Source organism: Ammodytes marinus, assembly GCF_949987685.1.
Source record: "Ammodytes marinus genome assembly, chromosome: 6".
NCBI lineage: Eukaryota > Metazoa > Chordata > Actinopteri > Uranoscopiformes > Ammodytidae > Ammodytes > Ammodytes marinus.
The window spans coordinates 2231507-2251506 of record NC_137235.1 but is presented as its reverse complement, the minus strand read 5'-3'; the positions used below and the strand labels follow the sequence as shown (position 1 = coordinate 2251506).

General features: G+C 39.2%; 1 protein-coding gene across 1 annotated transcript in view; it reads right to left on the bottom strand.

Moving 5' to 3' along the window:
• Positions 1-20000, bottom strand: part of LOC307252235 (voltage-dependent T-type calcium channel subunit alpha-1I-like) — a gene marked incomplete at its 3' end in the record, with an annotated part of 182404 nt that overhangs the window by 46491 nt on the left and 115913 nt on the right. Inside the window, exon 18 of the mRNA XM_080029869.1 lies at positions 11119-11128. Within this exon, the coding sequence (XP_079885995.1) occupies positions 11119-11128 (10 nt within the window). The remainder of the gene's footprint in view (positions 1-11118; positions 11129-20000) is intronic.

Here is a 20000-nt window from a genome sequence, read left to right as displayed (position 1 = left end):
GAGGATACATCTAATAAGCCTGTTGTTCTCACATTACATTTCTACTTGAAAAAGACGGTTAAGTTAAGTTAAGTTAAGTTACAGTTTTTCTCAGTTGCTTTGGTGCTTTTCTCAGATCAGAATGAAAATTCTCATAACTATTAGTTCAACCTCCGCAACATTTAGTCATTTGAGCACATCATAGTAGCAATTTCTCCTTCCTCTGAACAAATTGCAAATGCTTTTGGACATGTATCAGTTGCTTCCATACAATTCTTTGCTGTTTTATAACATTGTCATTTGTTTGAGGTGGTAGTCGGAGGGGCCGTTGGCGCTGAATGGCAGCCACGCTTCCATCAGTCTGCCCCAGGGCAGCTGTGGCTACTCTCGTAGTTTACCACCACCGGTATGACTGTGTGTGAACGAATTGAACCAGGAACCCTTTAAAGCGTCTTTGAGTGCCTAGGCAATAACGCGCTATATAAAACCTATCAATTATTATTATTAGTATTGCTTATGTCATGTCAGTCAAAATGAACTATACTTATGGATGCTGAATAGTCGTTTCCAATAAAACTAATAGTCTTAATTTCATTGCTTGAGTCATTACATACAAAATTGTTGAACTATTTATCAAATTCTGTCAAGCACATTTTATACCTTTCTTTATAATTTCTTCCTGGAAATGTCTCCTAAATTGAACAATTGCTCTCAGGTGGACTTCATCTTTCACTCACGAGGAGGTGTGTGAAGTATTAGTTGTAACCAATGACTTTCCTCGCTGCATTGCAAGGGATACTATCCGTTGTGATGTAGATGAAAATATGTGGCCAGACAGACAGGAATGTCTGGATGTGCCGGAATGATTTGCCTATATATGTTCAGTTAGAATATGTCCTGTTATATTGTTCACATTTGTGTACAGCTCTACCAAAAGATTGTTTTTTTATGTTTGTTCTAAATAAGTGACTGAAATATATTTTTCTTTTGCACAATGCTGTAGAATCAGGGCCGCCCAAGGGGTAGAAAGTGTGAAAGCTTTCTAGGGCCCAGCCACTTGGGGGGCCCATGGTCTTTGGAAGCCAAGAACCTAAGATAACCTTTATTTTTAGATGTTTTGATATTTATGTCAATATCTATTCAAAGTTGGGTGTTTACACAGAGCAGAGGCTCCGCTTAAGGCCATTTAAAGCAGTAGAAAAGCTACTTGTGTCTGGGTGTGGTTGTGAAAAGTATTTGGACCCCATGAGAAAACAGGTTGGGCACCTTTTGTAGTTCTTCTATATTCTTATAAACAGGACAGGCTAGTTACCCTGTCATTGTTCTGAGTCTACAAACATGTTTAAATTATCGCTTTGACATAAGTTTTCAGGTTGACACGGCCAGCCAAGTCTGACCAGTTTTTCAGAAACCTGGCCAATCGACCAACCAGCCGGGTCCTACCACAATGAAGCTGACGAGCAGCATCATCCTGTTTTTCTCAGTTGCTTTGGTGCTTTTTTCAGATCAGAATGAAAATTGTCATAACTATTAGTTCAACCTCCGCAACATTTAGTCATTTGAGCACATCATAGTAGCAATTTCTCCTTCCTCTGAACAAATTGCAAATGCTTTTGGACATGTATCAGTTGCTTTCATACAATTCTCTGCTGTTTTATAACATTGCCATTTGCTTATGTCATGTCAGTCAAAATGAACTATACTTATGGATGCTGAATAGTCGTTTCCAATAAAACTAATAGTCTTAATTTCATTGCTTGAGTCATTATATACAAAATTGTTGAACTAGTTATCAAATTCTGTCAAGCAAATTTTATACCTTTGTTTATCATTTTTTCCTGGAAATGTCTCCTAAATTGAACAATTGCTCTCAGGTGGACTTCATCTTTCACTCACGAGGAGGTGTGTGAAGTATTAGTTGTAACCAATGAATTTCCTCGCTGCATTGCAAGGGATACTATCCGTTGTGATGTAGATGAAAATATGTGGCCAGACAGACAGGAATGTCTGGATGTGCCAGAATGATTTGCCTATATATGTTCAGTTAGAATATGTCCTGTTATATTGTTCACATTTGTGTACAGCTCTACCAAAAGGGTGTTTTTTATGTTTGTTCTAAATAAGTGACTGAAATGTATTTTTCTTTTGCACAATGCTGTAGAATCAGGGCCGCCCAAGGGGTAGAAAGTGTGAAAGCTTTCTAGGACCCAGCCACTTGGGGGGCCCATGGTCTTTGGAAGCCAAGAACCTACCTAGATAACCTTTATTTTTAGATGTTTTGATATTTATGTCAATATCTATTCAAAGTTGGGTGTTTACACAGAGCAGAGGCTCCGCTTAAGGCCATTTAAAGCAGTAGAAAAGCTACTTGTGTCTGGGTGTGGTTGTGAAAAGTATTTGGACCCCATGAGAAAACAGGTTGGGCACCTTTTGTAGTTCTTCTATATTCTTATAAACAGGACAGGCTAGTTATTCTGTCATTGTTCTGAGTCTACAACCAGGTTTCAGTGTTTCCCCCAGGAAATGTCTTAGTCAAGGTGGTCACTGTATAGCCGTACAGGAGGCGCGGGGAACATTTTGGGGGTTTTGCTCAAAGATGCCAATGCGCACTAAAGAAGTAGTTCTCTTTATTTGAATGACACTGACCTTACAGTTGTGCAATTTTGTTTGCTATGTGCACATTTTGTGCAAACATGCAGACGGTACAAAATACAATTAAAGAAAAATTCTACTGTTTTGGTGCAATACCATGCAGACACACTAAATAAAAATAACGGAGCATACACTTAACATGTGTATGCACATCAAAGTGCTTTTTAAAGTTCCTTTTTGGATGGGGGGGGGTGTTGTGAGATTATTGTGGACAATAGGCATACTGTGATGCGATTAATTCATATATGTTTATTATTAGCCTACTTGCTTGATTTCTTTTTAAATACAGAGGTTATTGGTCGTTTTGGAACATGTAGGGGAGAGTGGCCTAAGTTGTGCAACTTTTCACTCAAAGCGACTTTAAAGTAAGGCCTTGACAGTAAATTCTCCAACTCAAATATGTACATATATTTCAGGGTGTTGTGCATCCCTGGCAATAAAAAACTTTGGATCTGGAATAAACTGTTGAAGAAATATAGCTTTCGGAAAAAAAGTTGTCTTGTTGCACAACTTGCCCCCGGTGTGGTGTAAGTTGTGCGGTTGGAGAGCATACCATGGGGTGAATTGTGCCATTGATATATATCTCATAAACTGTAATGCAAGACAAATCCATTAGACAATCACTTATTTAAGGTGTATTTAAAGTAAATAAAGTAAATAGTTGACAAAGTTTGAAGGACAATTTTCTTAAACAAGGCCTAGCAGATCTAATGGTTTTACCTGCAAAGCTCACAATGACAAAGTCACCATCATCATCTTTCTGGCCATCTGAACTCTCATCAGTGGTGTCATTAAGTGGAATTGAGATGTCACTCTCTTCTGAGCTACTGTAGACAATCACTTTCTTTTGGTGACCAGCGTATACAGCCATGCCACTGGCACAACTCTCAGAAATGTACTTTGCACTAGTTGCTCCGTGCTTGTGGAACCAACTGCCACCTGACAAATGTGATTCCCTCTATATTTCTGCCTTTAAATCAAGGCTCAAAACCCATATGTACACCCTGGTGTTTCCTCCCCATTAACTATCTTACCTCTGCACTACTATCTGTGTTTATGTTGATGTATGGGCTTTACGTCTTTTATTTTGGTTATTGTTATTTTACCTTCATTGTTTACCAACTGAATGCACTATGTGCAGCACTTTGGACAGTGCAAACTGTCATACATGTGCTTTTATAAATACATGTTACTTACTTACTTATAACTCACCCCAGGCCCTTTGGCAGAAATCACCTCAATCGCAGACATTTGGATAATAAGCATGATGCAGCAATTTAGGGTTGACATCGTGCTAACTGTATAGACTCAAAATGTAGCATACTAAAGCACTAAAACATGTGTCAAATGTTTTCAAACATGTCTATAATTGTTCAGACACAATAATCAAAAAACCTTGATCATGGAAATTTTACTTTGAAAGGCAAAACACAGTTTTTTTAGCTTAAATGTGCTTATATCTTATTCCTTGTGTCTCCCTTCTTTACAGGATGAGTCAAATGGATGGCTCTTCTTAAATATGTGGTCACATTTCCAATTTCTTCCACGGTTTTCTAGAAACAAGGGGTGGCACAACTTCCAAAATGCACAACTTAGGCCACTCTCCCCTATTTCCAAATTTAAAACATAAAAATAAAGCAGCATTTAAAATTCATAACATAAATCTTCTTGTCCTACACTAGCATGCTGTTTGAAAAATAATTCAATAATTGAAATAATACAAAGTGTTTTCCCCTTAAAATGACTAAAACCATTTCAAAGACAGTAACAGTGTGGCACTTATGTAAACTTACTGAAAGGTGCCTGGGCCATCACTCTCATGCATGTATCAGACTTTTCTCTGCGCTGTATGAGCCGATAAGTTGTGTTGCCACGGTGATGTGGAGTCTTAAACTAGTCTAGCTTTGCAGAGCACTTCTTTCTGTTCAGCTAAATATCCCCATAGAACCGCACTGCGTCTATTATCGCTACCGGTTAAATGTCGGTTTGCTGCTGCTCGTTTACCCTCCCGCGTACATGACGTAGTCACGCGCAGCGCGGCACGGTCGCGTGCGCAGAGCCCCCGACACAGAGCAGCTGATAGTCTGAGCAGAGAGAAACGCTTGGAGACATATGTGCACATTTATTTACCGCAAATCACGGCCTTTCGCGCATTTCTGACCATGAAAAATCACACATGTGATTAATGTACTTGCTAGTACATTAATTGTGCAGCACTAAAAATAAAAAAATTTAAGACTATTATTATTTTTTTTTTTGGTCGGTCAGTAGTCAAGGCTGGTTTTGCTAAGGCGGCCGCCTTAACTATAAAGCGCTGGGGGAAACACTGTTATCGCTTTGACATAAGTCTTCAGGTTGACACGGCCAGCCAGGTCTGACCAGTTTTTCAGAAACCTGGCCAATTGACCAACCAGCCGGGACAGGTCATACCACAATGAAGCTGACAAGCAGCATCACCCTGTTTTAATCATTGTAACCACCCAGGTCCTGCTTTCTGTATTGTTTCTAAAAATACAAAATGAAAATAGACCTTAAAAAGTTCTTAATGCAAAGAAAGATACAAGGCACAAAGAAGTTGGAAATAACTGAAGGAACAGATTTGTGTTCAAAGATTATGAACTTTTTTGTAATGATTTCAGTAATGTTTTCAGTAATTTTGAAGTGATGAGAGCAGAATGAACTAAGCCTAAATGTTGCAACCAAACATAGGCCAACTTTATAGTTTTGAAGGGTAGGTTGGTTTGGTTATTCATGTAGAGAACCGCCTTTTTTTCTTTTTTGTGTGAAGAATTTGTTGTTGATGTTAATTTTTAAGCGTTATTTATTTCAACAATACCACCAACATATTTCAAATGATTTATTGGTCATGTGCAGAAATACAAAAGAGTGCAATATTTGGTGCAGTCAATTAGTGTAAATGTATTTTATACCAGAAACTAGTAGCATAGAAAACGTGCAAATTGTGAAACAACTTTTAGATTGCTTTAGTGGATACTAAAGAAGAACAATGTCTCTGTGTGAACTGATTATTTTGTTGAGATCTGCTGATCTGTTAAACAATTGTGAGTGGGGATCAAAATAAATTGGTATTTTTTTTTATTTTTTATTTAACCTTTATTTACCCAGGCAAGCAAATTAAGAACAAAATTCTTATTTTCAAGTGCAGCCTGAAGTATGCTGGGCTAAGTCAGAAATGTACGTGCTACTATTGTAAAATAATAAGCCCTTGCTCCCCCAACTGTCCCTGCAAATCCCTGGTTGATAAGATAGTTATTCTCTCTACAATGTATGTGTGTATTGAGGGATGAGCGCACTCACACACATTGATACGAGTAAAGCATGGGTAAGGGGGGGAGGGGGGGCATTGACTGGATGTCTTCAAGGGCCCAGCCCAGATACCAATCCTAAAGTATGAAGAACTCTTTGAATTAACTTGAAAAATGTCATGAGATCCAACGCTTACAGGAAATGAGAAAGAAAAAAACATGTCCACGTGCGTTGCCAGTGCCGATATCTAAAGCAACACAAACAGCTTTCATAGCCTCGCCACATTGCAAACTATTCAATATCTATTAAAAGTTGGGTGTTTACACAGAGCTGCGGCTCCGCTTAAGGCCATTTAAAAAGCAGTAGAAAAGAACAGAAATGTTCAAAATGTTTCAGATTGAGCACATCGGAGTGTAACTGTTTCAAACATAATCCATCCTATAAACCCTTTGTGTGCCAAATGGTGACAATATTGGGTTTTGATATTAAACAGTTTTGTCTGGATTATATTTTCTGAGTTGTTCCTGCTCATGGAAAACACATCTAGGCCTACCTGCTACTTGTGTCTGGGTGTGGTTGTGAAAAGTATTTGGACCCCATGAAAAAACAGGTTGGGTACCTTTTGTAGTTCTTCTACATTCTTATAAACAGGACAGGCTAGTTACTCTGTAATTTTCCTGAGTCTACAAACTTCAGGGGCCCAGCCAATTGTGTGGGCAGGCCTGACGTGTGCTTCATGTTACAGGCATTGAGTTGAGACACACCCAGTGATCAATATAAGAGGTAAACTCCTTCCCATCTCAAACTGACTGCAGCGACCGCCACCATGACACCAGCCTTCATCATCCTCCTGTGCTTCACGCTCACGGTATTTACACTTTTCAACTCCTTTGTGATTTTCTCTACTAATGACATCTATTGCAGGATGCCCAAGTGAAAACAAGTGTATTTTTCCATACTTAGAGTATATTTGAAGTGTATTGAAAGTTTGCAAGTATATCAACACCCTATGTACTTATTTAACCCTCATGCACCACTGGGACCATTTTCTGCCTTTTGGCCTTTTTTTTGTTGTGTTCCTTTACAAATAATGCTATCTTCTCAGTTGTGTATCAGATCCAGATGTAAATACCTGGAAACAAAAGCTGAAATGTTGATCAATTGTCTCATATTCATCTTTTGGTGTCAAACCCAAATGTTTCCAGTCTACAGCAAAAAATAAAGGAATTGGCCTCACTGTTCCAATACTATTGGAGGGGACTGTATGTAAAAAATGGCTCAATTTGAAAGCATTAAAATCGGTAAAAACCTATCTTTTTCAAACCATAACCATGTTGACAGACAAATGTAAATGTGAGGTTATTAGGCATGCATCCCAAACTTAAGACACCAACATTACACTTTGTACCCCCACTTAGCTGAATTCTTCATTTACTTCAGCTTTTACTGATAAGTCAAATTGCTCCTTAAAACAAAACAAGAAAAAAAAAATATTTTTTATAATTTTTGTAATATTTTTAGAGTTGCAGACCTATACATAAGAAAATTAGCAACACATGAAAGGTTAGGATCCATATGGATACCTAAGGGTTGTGTGTGTGGTTGTTTTGAAATTATTGTGTGTGCATATGTGTGTGTCTTTGTGTGCTTCCATATATATGCAGCTAAAAGGTGCTATTTTGGGGCTTTCAGGTGGCTGCTCACAAAAGTTCACTGACACTCTCCCAAAACTGTGTACTCACTCACTCATGCTCATACACAAACGCAGTCACTCACTCACTCACTCACTCACTCACTCACTCACTCACTCACTCACTCACTCACTCACTCACTCACTCACTCATGCTCATACACAAACACACTCACTCACTCACTCACTCACTCACTCACTCACTCACTCACACACACAAACACACAAACACACACAGTTTTGGGAGTGTCAGTGAACTTTTGTGCAAAAAAAAATTCCAATCTGCATCTATTATATCATATTTTTTTTTCTTTTTTAGAAAAAAAATATACTAACTGTGACACAAAAATAATAATTTTAAGCATTAAAAGCAAACGAAAATCAACTAATATTAAATATGTATGTACAGAGCTCAAGTGGGGTAAACAGTTTATAAAAAAAAGTAAAAAAAGCATTATTGTATAATACGTTTATGGCAGTTAATTGGGCGTGGCTTCTTGTGGCCCTTAGGGTCTCCTGTGTAACACAAAAGTTAGGGAGGCATGAGGGTTAATAGTATACTTTAAGTATATTATTTTGTGTGCTATGTTTGAGTTTATTTCTTAATGTGCTTAAGTATAGTCATAAAAAATGTGCTATGTTTGAGTGTATGTCTTAATATGGTGGTATAAGGTGGGGTATGTGATTTCTGATTGGTCAAAATGAACATGAGCGGTACACTTTGACCACTCAGAGTGAAGTTATCTTTATTTGTCAGTTGTACACGAGGCACATTGAAATTTGTCTTTTCGCATATCCCCTCTCAAGTTACCACACTTCGGAGGGGGTCAGGGCGCAGGGTCAGCCGCAGTACAGCGCCCCTGGAGCAGTTTTGGGGTTAAGTGTCTTGCTCAAGGACACAATGGTAGAGATGGTGGGCACCGTAGACACAATACCAGCCTCTGCTAGTTTTACGACTCACACCCTCCTGTCCGGTGCCGGGGATCGAACCAGCGACCTCATGGTTACTGGTCGGCCACCTTACCTCTAGGCCATCCTACCACCCAGAGCGAGGCTCCGATTCAAGAAAAAAAAAAAAAAAAAATGGCTGTTGGGACTGTCAACTGTTCAAATCTCTATCCCAACTGCTATTTTCTCCCCAGAATCTCCATAACAGCTTTAAATATAGTTCTAAAAAGTGTGTTAAGTTTGAATGTATTTTTAATATGCTTAAAGCTAGGGTGGAGTATTTGGGGAGAAAATGGCAGTTGGGATAGAGATTTGAATCCAAATACCTCAACCGCTCCACTTGTTCTCTTTGGTCCCTCCCCTATGGTCCCTCCCTGACACGCTTTAGACCAACAAAGTCGTGCCAAAGTGAATGGACAGTCCCAGCAGCCAATAAGAAAGGAGAATCGGAGCCTCGCTCTGATTGGTCAAATTGTCAGCTCATGTTAACTTTGACCAATCAGAAATCATATACCCCACCTTTAAATAGTATACTTGAGTACAAAATACAGTCATGCCCAAAATTATTCATATACCACTGGCCAATTTTGACTTAAAGTTACTTTTATTCAACCAGCAAGTTTTTTCTTTATTGGAAATTACACAGGCTTCTCCCAGAAGATAATAAGACCATGTACAAGAGGATTCATTGTGGCATTTTTTTTTTCAACTTTTATTTACATTTGAACAAAAAGTGGCATGTCCACAATTATTCATACCCTTCTCAATAATCAATAGACAAGCCCTTATTGGCTATTGTAGCAATCAAACACTTCCTATAATTGCTGACCAGCTTTTTGTATGTCTCCACTGGTATTTTTGCCCTTTCATCTTTAGCAATGAGCTCCAACTCTTTCAGTTTGAAGGGACTCACTGCCATCACCCTGATCTTTAGCTCCCTCCACAGATTCTCAATTGGATTCATGTCAGGACTCTGGCTGGGCCACTGTAAAACGTTAATGTGTTTATCCGCTCACCATTTCTTCCCCTCTCTTGCTTTGTGTTTTGGGTCGGAGGGGGCGCTCTTGCCCACTGCACCACGGGCACCCCCATCCTTTTTTTTAACATAACATACGATCTAACATGAATCTATACGGGTCAATTTGCCTCTGTGGTTAACACATTTATTATTTCTCTTTTGGATTTCTCCATGCAGGTTGATTTAGAAAATAGTGTCTTGATTATTTTAGGTTGTTAGTGACTCTGTGGATCAAATTAGTCTCAAACAAGAATCATCTTTGTTGACTCTGGACACCTGCTCCTCCTTCTGCTATTTTGGGCCAAAGAAAATCTATACACCTTTTTTTTCTTTTGACCTTTTTCCTAACATAAATCTACAGATGTCACTATGTCACTATAAAAACCTTTTTTTCTCTTTTGGATTTCTCCATCCAGGTTGATTCACAAACGGCCCCAGTGATGTTTAACTGCAACGGCAGACAGTGCCCTTCTGGTCAGGACTGCATCACGTTGGACGGCATATCTCGCACACCTCGCTGCATGGACCCGTGTGATCACAACACGCAGCTGAACGACGCCTGGAGAGCCACAGACAACGAAATGACAATTAATCCTCCATGCGACGTAGACCAAAACTGGCAGAGCTGGTACCGTCTGTACCTCGGTGAAAGCAGCGTTCAGATGCCAGAGAGATGCATTGATTGGCGCATGTGTGGAACTGCTATTCCACTGTGGCTAGAGACGCCCCACCCACAGCTCTCTGAAGGCATCATACAGGCCCAGGTTTGTGGCAGCGATAATGGTAATGGTCTCGATGGAGACTGCTGCAACTTCGAGTCCAACCCAATCCATGTGAAAGCCTGCCCAGGAAACTACTACGTCTACAAGTTCGTAAAGCCCAGTCAATGCGCTCTAGCGTACTGTGCAGGTAAGCAAGAAGTATTCCTTCCATGCGTCACACTGTGGTATCAAAGTTGAGCCAAATGCTAAGATCAAGATCCAGAGGCTTCAGCTGCTGAAGCACAAAGTTATAAGTCTAGTTTTTCAGACTGACAGTGAATGGACTCCTTATTCCATATGTTGTATGTGGAGATGATCATGTCTATGGATAATTCAGACCTTTGGTACCGTCAGATTATCTAGTGAACTAATTTGTCTGTAATTTGTGTGTAAGCGAGCTAAACTGATTTATCAGTCAAATGTACACATTTCCAATTAATTCAGGATGTTTCCTAGCAATGGACATTATCAGAATGTATTCAGGACAAAGGGCAGTGAAAATATGGTTGTTTTAAAAAAAGTTTTCTTGGGTCTCACTTTACCCCAGTATAGGGGTAAACTGAGACAGACTAGCGAAATCAAGGGGGTAAACTGATCCACTTATTTTTTCCACTCTGAAACTATCATAACAACACATTTTGTAACAGAATCATGGGGTTTGGTCAATTAAGCAAAATATTTTTCTACACACTCGAAAGTAACTCTGATACAAATACAACATATAATTCATATTCAATAATTAACATTCAAATGACATAGATAGAACCAGTTAGATTAAATATGATTGTTTTCTTGTGTCTCACTTTACCCCAGCTTAAGGGTAAAATGACACAGACCAGAGAAATCAAGGGGGTAAACTTCCTAAATAGTAGGGTTTGAATAGCAGTTGGATATTAAATCAAGATAATAGTCAGATTTGGCTTTCCCAACCATTTTTGTGCGTCTATTTCTGAGTTGTCTAAAAACTGTCCAATTTGAATTTTCTCCAGAGCTAGCTAGAGACCAGGCTTTATTTATCTCAGAAAATAAGTCGGAAAGTTAATTTGTGAACCAGGGGTGTGATTTATTTTTTACACACACACACACACACACACACACACACACACACAGACACACACACACACGCAGGGGGTCTCACCTTTTATTTCATTTCTTGATCAACAAATAATTTGAACATAAACTTAAAAATCACACTTAGGCCTCGATGGGAAGGTAAAGGGGTGAGCAGATGGATAGTTTAATTTTTTCCAATTGTTTTGTGTTTTTTCCCTTCTTCTTTCCCTGTTATATTATGCTTGTAAAAAAAAAAAGTAAATTGAAGCAGTTCGTTAAAGATGTCAAGAGATATGCACAAATGCTTTCAACAAAAACATATTTGAAACAAAAACTTCTTGTCTGTTTTCAGAACTGCCGTAGGGCCTCCTCCGATCAGCTTGCTGCTGCTGTCGGACCAATCATCTGTGAGTATTTTCTGTTCTTAAAAAAAATCTGTTCTTCATTGAAACAAGCCCTGCGTTCCAAATCTCTTTCCTTTTCATCTCCTACATACTACATCTGACCATCAAAATAATCTAGTTAGGATGCAGTATGCTACAAGTGGGACATGCTTTTACTTGTTTATTTCATCATAACATGGCGCCTTGATCTTCTCCCTGCTTTTATATCCGTCTCATCCCTGTTTATTTTCATACTGGGGCTCCGTTGATGTGACATCACTTATGGTGCGCACTCGATTGTTGGTCAGAATCGCCCAAATAGGATGCTGATTTTTAACACTAACAATCTCGTCCGGATCTAGTAGACATCAGGGTATTTCTAACCATCCTAAATCTGGCCACAAGAATCGGGACATCCTAAATCTTTTTTCTACCATACTAAATAGTAGAAAGTATGGGGATTGGAACACAGCCATGGCCTTTATGTTCTGATGAATATATGTTTTTCTCTGTTTGTGTCTTCAGGGTTCTGAGGAGCAGAAGACGACGTCGCAGCTTTTAACTTTTTTCATTTTAATCATTAACAGAAAATCAACGTTGATCAATGTAACCAGATATAATCACTAGACAAATTTACATGAATAATAATAATAATAATAATAATAATAATAATGGATTGGATTTAAATAGCGCTTTTCTGGGCACTCAAAGCGCTTTACAGGGTTCCAGGTTCTATTCATTCACAGACAGTCATACCGGTGATGGAAGCGTGGCTGCCATTCAGCGCCCACGGCCCCTCAGACCACCACAAATATACAGCAGTCAGTCACATTCACACATAGACACTTATATTCAGATTGAAAACATTTTTGTCAAGACCAAAGCTAATCAAACCGTTCCATATGAAGTCATTCATCTGAATAAAATAGTAGGGTTAGTAAAACATTTCCATCTAAATGATTAAAGCCGATTACTTTCTGGCTATGTTGTTCTGAGCATGCTCACTAACTGGACCTCGTCGGATAAGACATTTTTAATTTGAACTCAAACTATTTGATATTTAAGTATTATTGGAGGAATTGTAATGAAAGTCAGGAACAACTCACTTTTTTCAAAGATTATTTTTTTGGCATTTTCAATCTTTATTAGAAAGTAAAGAGTTGAAATGGGGAGAGAGAGAGAGAGAGAGGATGACCTGCAGAAAGGTCCATGGGTCGGATTTGAACCCGCGACCACTGCAACGAAGGCTGGAGCCAATATGGTAAGCGCTCTATCCACTAAGCCACCGGAGCGCCCCAGATTTGGGCATTTTACGATCTGATCCATTCATTGTATTAAACGTCCATGTAACCAGTAAAGTTTGAATCTGCAAACTGAATTAATTCATTTGGTTTGAAGAAATATAATCCATGTTATTAATCAATCAATTCTTATAAACAGTGTGAAATCAACGACACTTAAAGCTGATTATTTCTTTTATTTTTGTGATGATTTAACAAAATTAAAATATATCTATTACACTTTCCATTGAGTCTGTTTTATATGTATTTAATTTTGTATTATGTATTATGTATGTATGTATGTATGTATGTATGTATGTATGTATGTATGTATGTATGTATGTATGTATGTATGTATGTATGTATGTATGTATGTATGTACAGTATCTCACAAAAGTGAGTACACCCCTCATATTTCTTCAAATATTTCATTATATCTTTCCATGGGACAAAACTGAAGAAATGACACTTTGATATAATGTAAAGTAGTCAGTGTACAGCTTGTATAACAGTGTACATTTACTGTCGCCTCAAAATAACTCGACACACAGCCATTAATGTCTAAACTGAAGGCAACAAAAGTGAGTACACCCCTAAGAAAAAATTTCCAAATTGGGCCCAAAGTGTCAATATTTTGTGTGGCCACCATTATTTTCCAGCACTACCTTAACCCTCTTGGGCAAGGAGTTCACCAGAGCTTCACAGGTTGCCACTGGAATCCTCTTCCACCCATTCATGACAACATCACGGAGCTGGTGGATACTGGAGACCTTGCGCTCCTCCATCTCCCGTTTTAAGAAGCCCCAAAGATGCTCAATAGGGTTTAGGTCTGGGGACATGCTTGGCCAGTCCATAACCTTTACCCTCAGCTTCTTTAGCAAGCCACTGGTCGTCTTGGAGGTGTGTTTGGGGTCGTTATCATGTTGCAATACTGCCCTGCAGCCCAGTTTAAGAAGGTTGAGTGCACGTTTTCAGCGTCATACCAAGAGGTTGGCTTTGGAAAATTGACGTATGAGTGCTGCCAGCATTGCTGCAGGGCTTGAAGGGGTGGGGGGTCAACCTGTCAGTGCTCAGACCATACGCCGCACTCTGCATCATACTGGTCTGCATGGCTGTCATCCCAGAAGGAAGCCTATTCTAAAGATGATGCAAAAGAAAGCCCACAAACAGTTTGCTGAAGACAAGCAGACTACGGACATGGATTACTGCAACCATGTCCTGTGGTCTGATGAGACCAAGATAAACTTATTTGGTTCAGATGGTGTTAAGAGTGTGTGGTAGCAAACAGGTGAGGAGTACAAAGACAAGTGTGTCTTGCCTATAGTCAAGCATGGTGGTTGGAGTGTCATGGTCTGGGGCTGCATGAGTGCTGCTAGCACTGGGGATCTACAGTTCATTGAATACCAGCATGTACTGTGCCATACTGAAGCAGAGCACTATCCCCTCCCTTCGTAAACTGGGCCGCAGGGCAGTACTGCAACATGATAACGACCCCAAACACACCTCCTAACGACCAGTGGCTTGCTAAAGAAGCTGAGGGTAAAGGTGATGGACTGGCCAAGCATGTCTCCAGACCTAAACCCTATTGAGCATCTTTGGGGCTTCTTAAAACAGGAGATGGAGGAGCGCAAGGTCTCCAGTATCCACCAGCTCCGTGATGTTGTCATGAATGGGTGGAAGAGGATTCCAGTGGCAACCTGTGAAGCTCTGGTGAACTCCATGCCCATGAGGGTTAAGGTAGTGCTGGAAAATAATGGTGGCCACACAAAATATTGACACTTTGGGCCCAATTTGGACATTTTAACTCAGGGGTGTACTCACTTTTGTAACCGGCAGTTTAGACATTAATGGCTGTGTGTCGAGTTATTTTGAGGGGACAGTAAATTTACACTGTTATATAAGCTGTACACTGACTACTTTACATTGTATCAAAGTGTCATTTATTCAGTGTTGTCCCATGAAAAGATATAATGAAATATTTGAAGAAATGTGAGGGGTGTACTCACTTTTGTGAGATACTGTATGTATGTATGTATGTATGTATGTATGTATGTATGTATGTATGTATGTATGTATGTATGTATGTATGTATGCATTATGCAGACCAACACGGTTCCCAAGCCCAGCTGGGCAGGGAACCCTATTGATTTTGAACAGATTTATAATATATACATTTTTCTCTGCGCAAACGTGGGTCCACAGCCCTAACCGTAAGTCTGTGTGATAAACCAACTAGCAGGGCGAGTACAGACCCCTGCACTCTATGCAGACAAAACACTTAAACATGCACACCACTAGGTGGCGCTACAGCAAATAAAACGCATTTGGGGTGTTACAACCTGGCTCAAAGGTGCTCATTAATCCAAAACTATTCAGCGTATGAAGAACAATCTCTAGAGATACAGTATGTTTGTCTTATTGGGTTGAAGACAGTTTTGTAACATAACTATACAAGGGGGCGCCAGAAACACGAAAAGTTAAACTCACAGCATACCATCTGGGGCCATTCCTGGGACTTACCCTAAGAATTGGTCAACATAAGTCAAAGTGAGAAGGGATTATTATTATTTTTTTAAACAACCCTAACCTAACTAACTAAATGAATGGAATTCAATGTAAATAGCTGAAAGGTTGACTGGCTTGCTCCCCCTTAAAATCTGTTTCTGTTTATCCCTGAATCAAATGCGTTGGTGGGTATAGTTGTAGGGCTGATGCCAATAGGTGGGTTAAGTTTCATGGATTTAGGACTTTCCTAGTGGGGGATAGTGACCCTACCCTAACCCTACAGAAAAATAATTGAATTCAATGTAAATAGCCCAAAAATTAACTGGCTTGCTGTGAAAAGCAGCCCTTCTCAAAATATGTTTCTGTTTATCCAAGCTTAAAATACATTAGTGGGTATAGTCATAGGACTGATTTTAGTAAGTAGAGTAAGTATTTTGGACTTAGGACTGTCCGAGTGGGAGATAGCGATCCTAACCTAACCCTCAGAGAAATAATGGAAGTCAATGTAAATAGCCCCAAAATGGACTGGCTTGCATTGAAAAGCACCCCCCAAAAAATCTGTTTAATCCCAGCAGCAAATGCTTTTGTGGGTATAGTTGTAGGGCTGATGCTAATACTTGGAGTTAGTTTCATGGGCGTCAGACTTTCCTTGTGGGAGATAGCGGCCCTAACACTGACTCTCACATTGCAGCTTACAATGTAAAGCTTTTCACAATGAACCCTGCTGGACTAATACGGATTCAATTGGTTCCACAGTTGTGACACTTTTTGACATGCGACGTGCAGTGCCAGTACATACCGCTGATCTGTAGGCAAACAGAAACAGTAAAGTACACCGACTCGCTACTAGGTGGCGCTACAATCAAGGTGAATGCACAATTGACACACTATGGTTCTAAGGTTTGTTAAATTGTTCCACAAGGGGGGCGCCAAAACATTTGGTCTATAACTCCCAATCCAAACATCCGACATTCAAAAACTTTATTTCCCCGGATTCTGTGAAGTGAGCGGTTGGCGCCGTGGTCGACGACGCTCTGGACCCGAGTTTAGCCGGAGAGCCAAAGTCTCAAAAATGGGTTGAACCTGACATGGTCTGCCATACTTTTTATTAGTGTCGTTTCTTTTAACTTTGACCCTAAGAACCAATAATTGGAGGGTCTGCACCCTTTATTTTCTGTCAGAAAAATGTGATTTTTTTTTCTTGAACTCCTCAGTGGGTTGGATAAGCTGTCAATAAATGCAATCCATATACACAGAACACATGTGCTGACAACATCCACTGAGAAAACCCTCTTAAAACACATTTCTACATGATTTTGCATCAATTTAATGCAAAACAACGACCATTCCCAGAGGCCTAGCCAAAGTAAAAAAAACATTCCAGATATGGATTTTAATTTGGGATATGTAATAGAGTTCTTTGAGGCCTTTCAGGGTAAGATCCCCCTGTCTCGCTACCTTTTCGCATTCCTAAGTCATTTGCTTCCAAATCAATCATGTCAAAAGTTGAATTTGCCATCATCACACAAACAATGGGGTAGAGATGTGTAACCAATTCTGCTTGAAACCCGACGGTTGATGACGGTTGTCAATTTTGGTCCCACTGACCCCCCAGGAAGGCCCCAAAATAACCCGGAACCACCTGTTTAACATAGATTACATGTTGGAATGCAGTAGTATTTGATGAGGGAGGACAAAGAGGGCAATTTCACATTCAGGTCAACGGGTGCTTTCAGGCAACACCACTTCCCATGTCACAACAACCTTTTATTAAGGACTTGGCTCCATGATAATGCCTCCTAGATGGCACTTTTACAGCTCATTGAGAACTTTCTGTTGATCCCATGCTTGACCCGAGCGTCGTCGACCGTGGCGCCGGCCCCTCACTTCACAGGGATGTAAAGTTTTCTAATGTGGGATGTTCGGTTTGGGAGTTATAGACCAAAAAGTGAAAAAAATTGCAGAGAAATAGGCTAAAGTGGACAAAGAGATATATAATTTTTGTGTTTTTGGCGCCCCCTTATGGAGAAATGTTCTGAAACGTTTTGTGAATGCTACTAAGAATAGCACAAACATATGTCTAAAGACTTAATACGACAGTTTTGGATTTATGAGCATTTAAGTACAAGGTAGCTAATGCGTGAATATTCAATGCGCTACAGTTTCAGCGCTACAGTTTCGTCAACGATGGTCGTAGCAAAATTATTTTAAATAAAAAGTAAAAGAAAAAAGAAAAGTCCATTTTGCAGTTTTTGCGAACAATCCTTAATGGCTGAAATGGGCGTGGCCTATGCAGCAGACTTTAGTGAATCTGTGGATATAGAGTTTTTGAATGTGGGAAGTTTGGTTGGGGAGTTATGAGCAAAAATAGATTGTCAGCCTCTCCACTGTAAAGACACCTTTTCGAATTTCCCGCCCCAAAAAAATACAAATTGTCTTAATAAGTCCCACCCACATTACAATTTCTTGGAAATATTTTTTTATATAGACTCAGTTATATCCCTTGATGGTCTTCCTTGAGTTTTAAGTGGCTAGTTAGGAGAGAAAAACTTTTCTCGTTTATGGCGCCCCCTTATGGTGAAAATTCCCGAAACTTGTTGAGAACGCTACTAAGGATAGCACCAACATATGTCTAAAACTTGGACTTGATACGGTTTATAGTTTTGGATTGATGAATATTTTCGTTCAAGGTAGTACAAGTTAGCTAATTTTCAAATATTCAAAGTGTCTGTAGATGTTCTGTGCAAAGTTAGGTGTCAATTGTGCAACAATTGTGGTAGCCTTGTACATGGATTTTGGACAAAAAGAGGGCATTCCGTATTTTAATTAACTAAAATATTGAATATGGAACTTGGAGTCTTTTTAATTTTTGTGTTATAATGCCACCTACAGGATTTTTGTGAAATTGGGATTTGGAATTAAAAGTTGGATTCGGAAGTTGGAATTTCGGAATTTGGAAATTCAGATCCTTGTTTAGTGGTAAAATTATTCCAAATTTCCGTTTTTTGGAATTTCAATTCATTTTCAAAGGGGCAAACCCTAACCCTAACAGGCTTGCAGTTGATGTGTGTTTTTTTTGTTTTTAAACCCTAACATAGCAGCTTACAATGTAAAGCATTACACCGTTCTCGCCCCCAGTTATGTAAGCCAAATTATGATTTTTTTGCAGGTAATAAGAAGACTTTATTCTTGCATTCTTGTTATTCTTTTTTTTCCCTGAAAGTGGCCACATTCTCTGTCATATAATAAGTGAAGCTGGTAAAAAAAAATAAAAAAGATCCCCACTTATACTAACCCAATTCATCTGTTGAATCATCAATAGTGATTATGAGGGAAATCCTGTAAAACCCTCAAAGCTCAAATCACAAGCGATTTATTCTCTTTGTCATGTTGCTGACACCAGCACTGTGTTGCACAACACTGCTGGCAGCCAGTGAGAGGTGTTAACCACAGCTGTGTGTGTGTGTGTGTGTGTGTGTGTGTATGTGTGTGAGTGGGTGAGTGAGGGTTACCCATCTTCTCCGGATGGTCCATACATAGAACAGGGAATACAATCTTACAAACCAACAGCAATCTACATGTATATTAGTTTAGCATTAGGATGGTGGAAAAAGTAACTATTTAGTTGTCTTACAGTTTTTTTCGATTCCTAAACCACAGTGGGCACAACTGTAGCTCAAAGTGCAAAACTCTAACTACAGTCTGCACTACCAACATTCACTGGAGCTGAACAGTTCACTTCACCTGCAAAATAGGCTCAGTGCAGCAAACACTATGAATTGGCCTCACTGAGATAACACACACTGTCACCCAGGACCTGCTCAGAGTACAAACACTAGCATCAAACCCCAATGTATAAATTACAAACTTTTAATCTTTACAGTTTGAATAATTTGAGTTATTTCACACAAATAATGTAATATTTTCTTTGATGAAAGGGTGAAATTATTTCACATGAAATTGTTTATTTTATAACATACCAGTTTTTTTAGGAAAACTAAAATAAATGAAAATCAGAAGTTTGCTTCAATAGATACACATTTTGTATACTTTATTGAAAAGATTTCCAAATGTAGTATTTATCTGTGTAAATATTCTATAACTGTAATACAGAAATCAATTCCTGTAATGTTGTCATTTACTGTAAGGATGCAACTCTAAGCTGTTTGTTTGCTGGACAATTCATATTACAGATGCAACTTTAGATCTTTGCAGATTGGGTTGCACTCTCAACCCTGCCTCTCTCAATGAGAGACCATGATTCACAACAGGGTCTATCAGTGTAGTCCTTACTGTATTTCATCAGACATTACAGTTATATGTCTTCCTCCACATATCCACACTCTCACTGCCAGGCCACTCTTCTCCCTCCAACAATCTGTCTTCATTGGTCCATTTCCAAAAAAATATATATTTTTGAGCTTTCCCTTTATATTGTATATGTTCACTAACAAGTCTTAAACA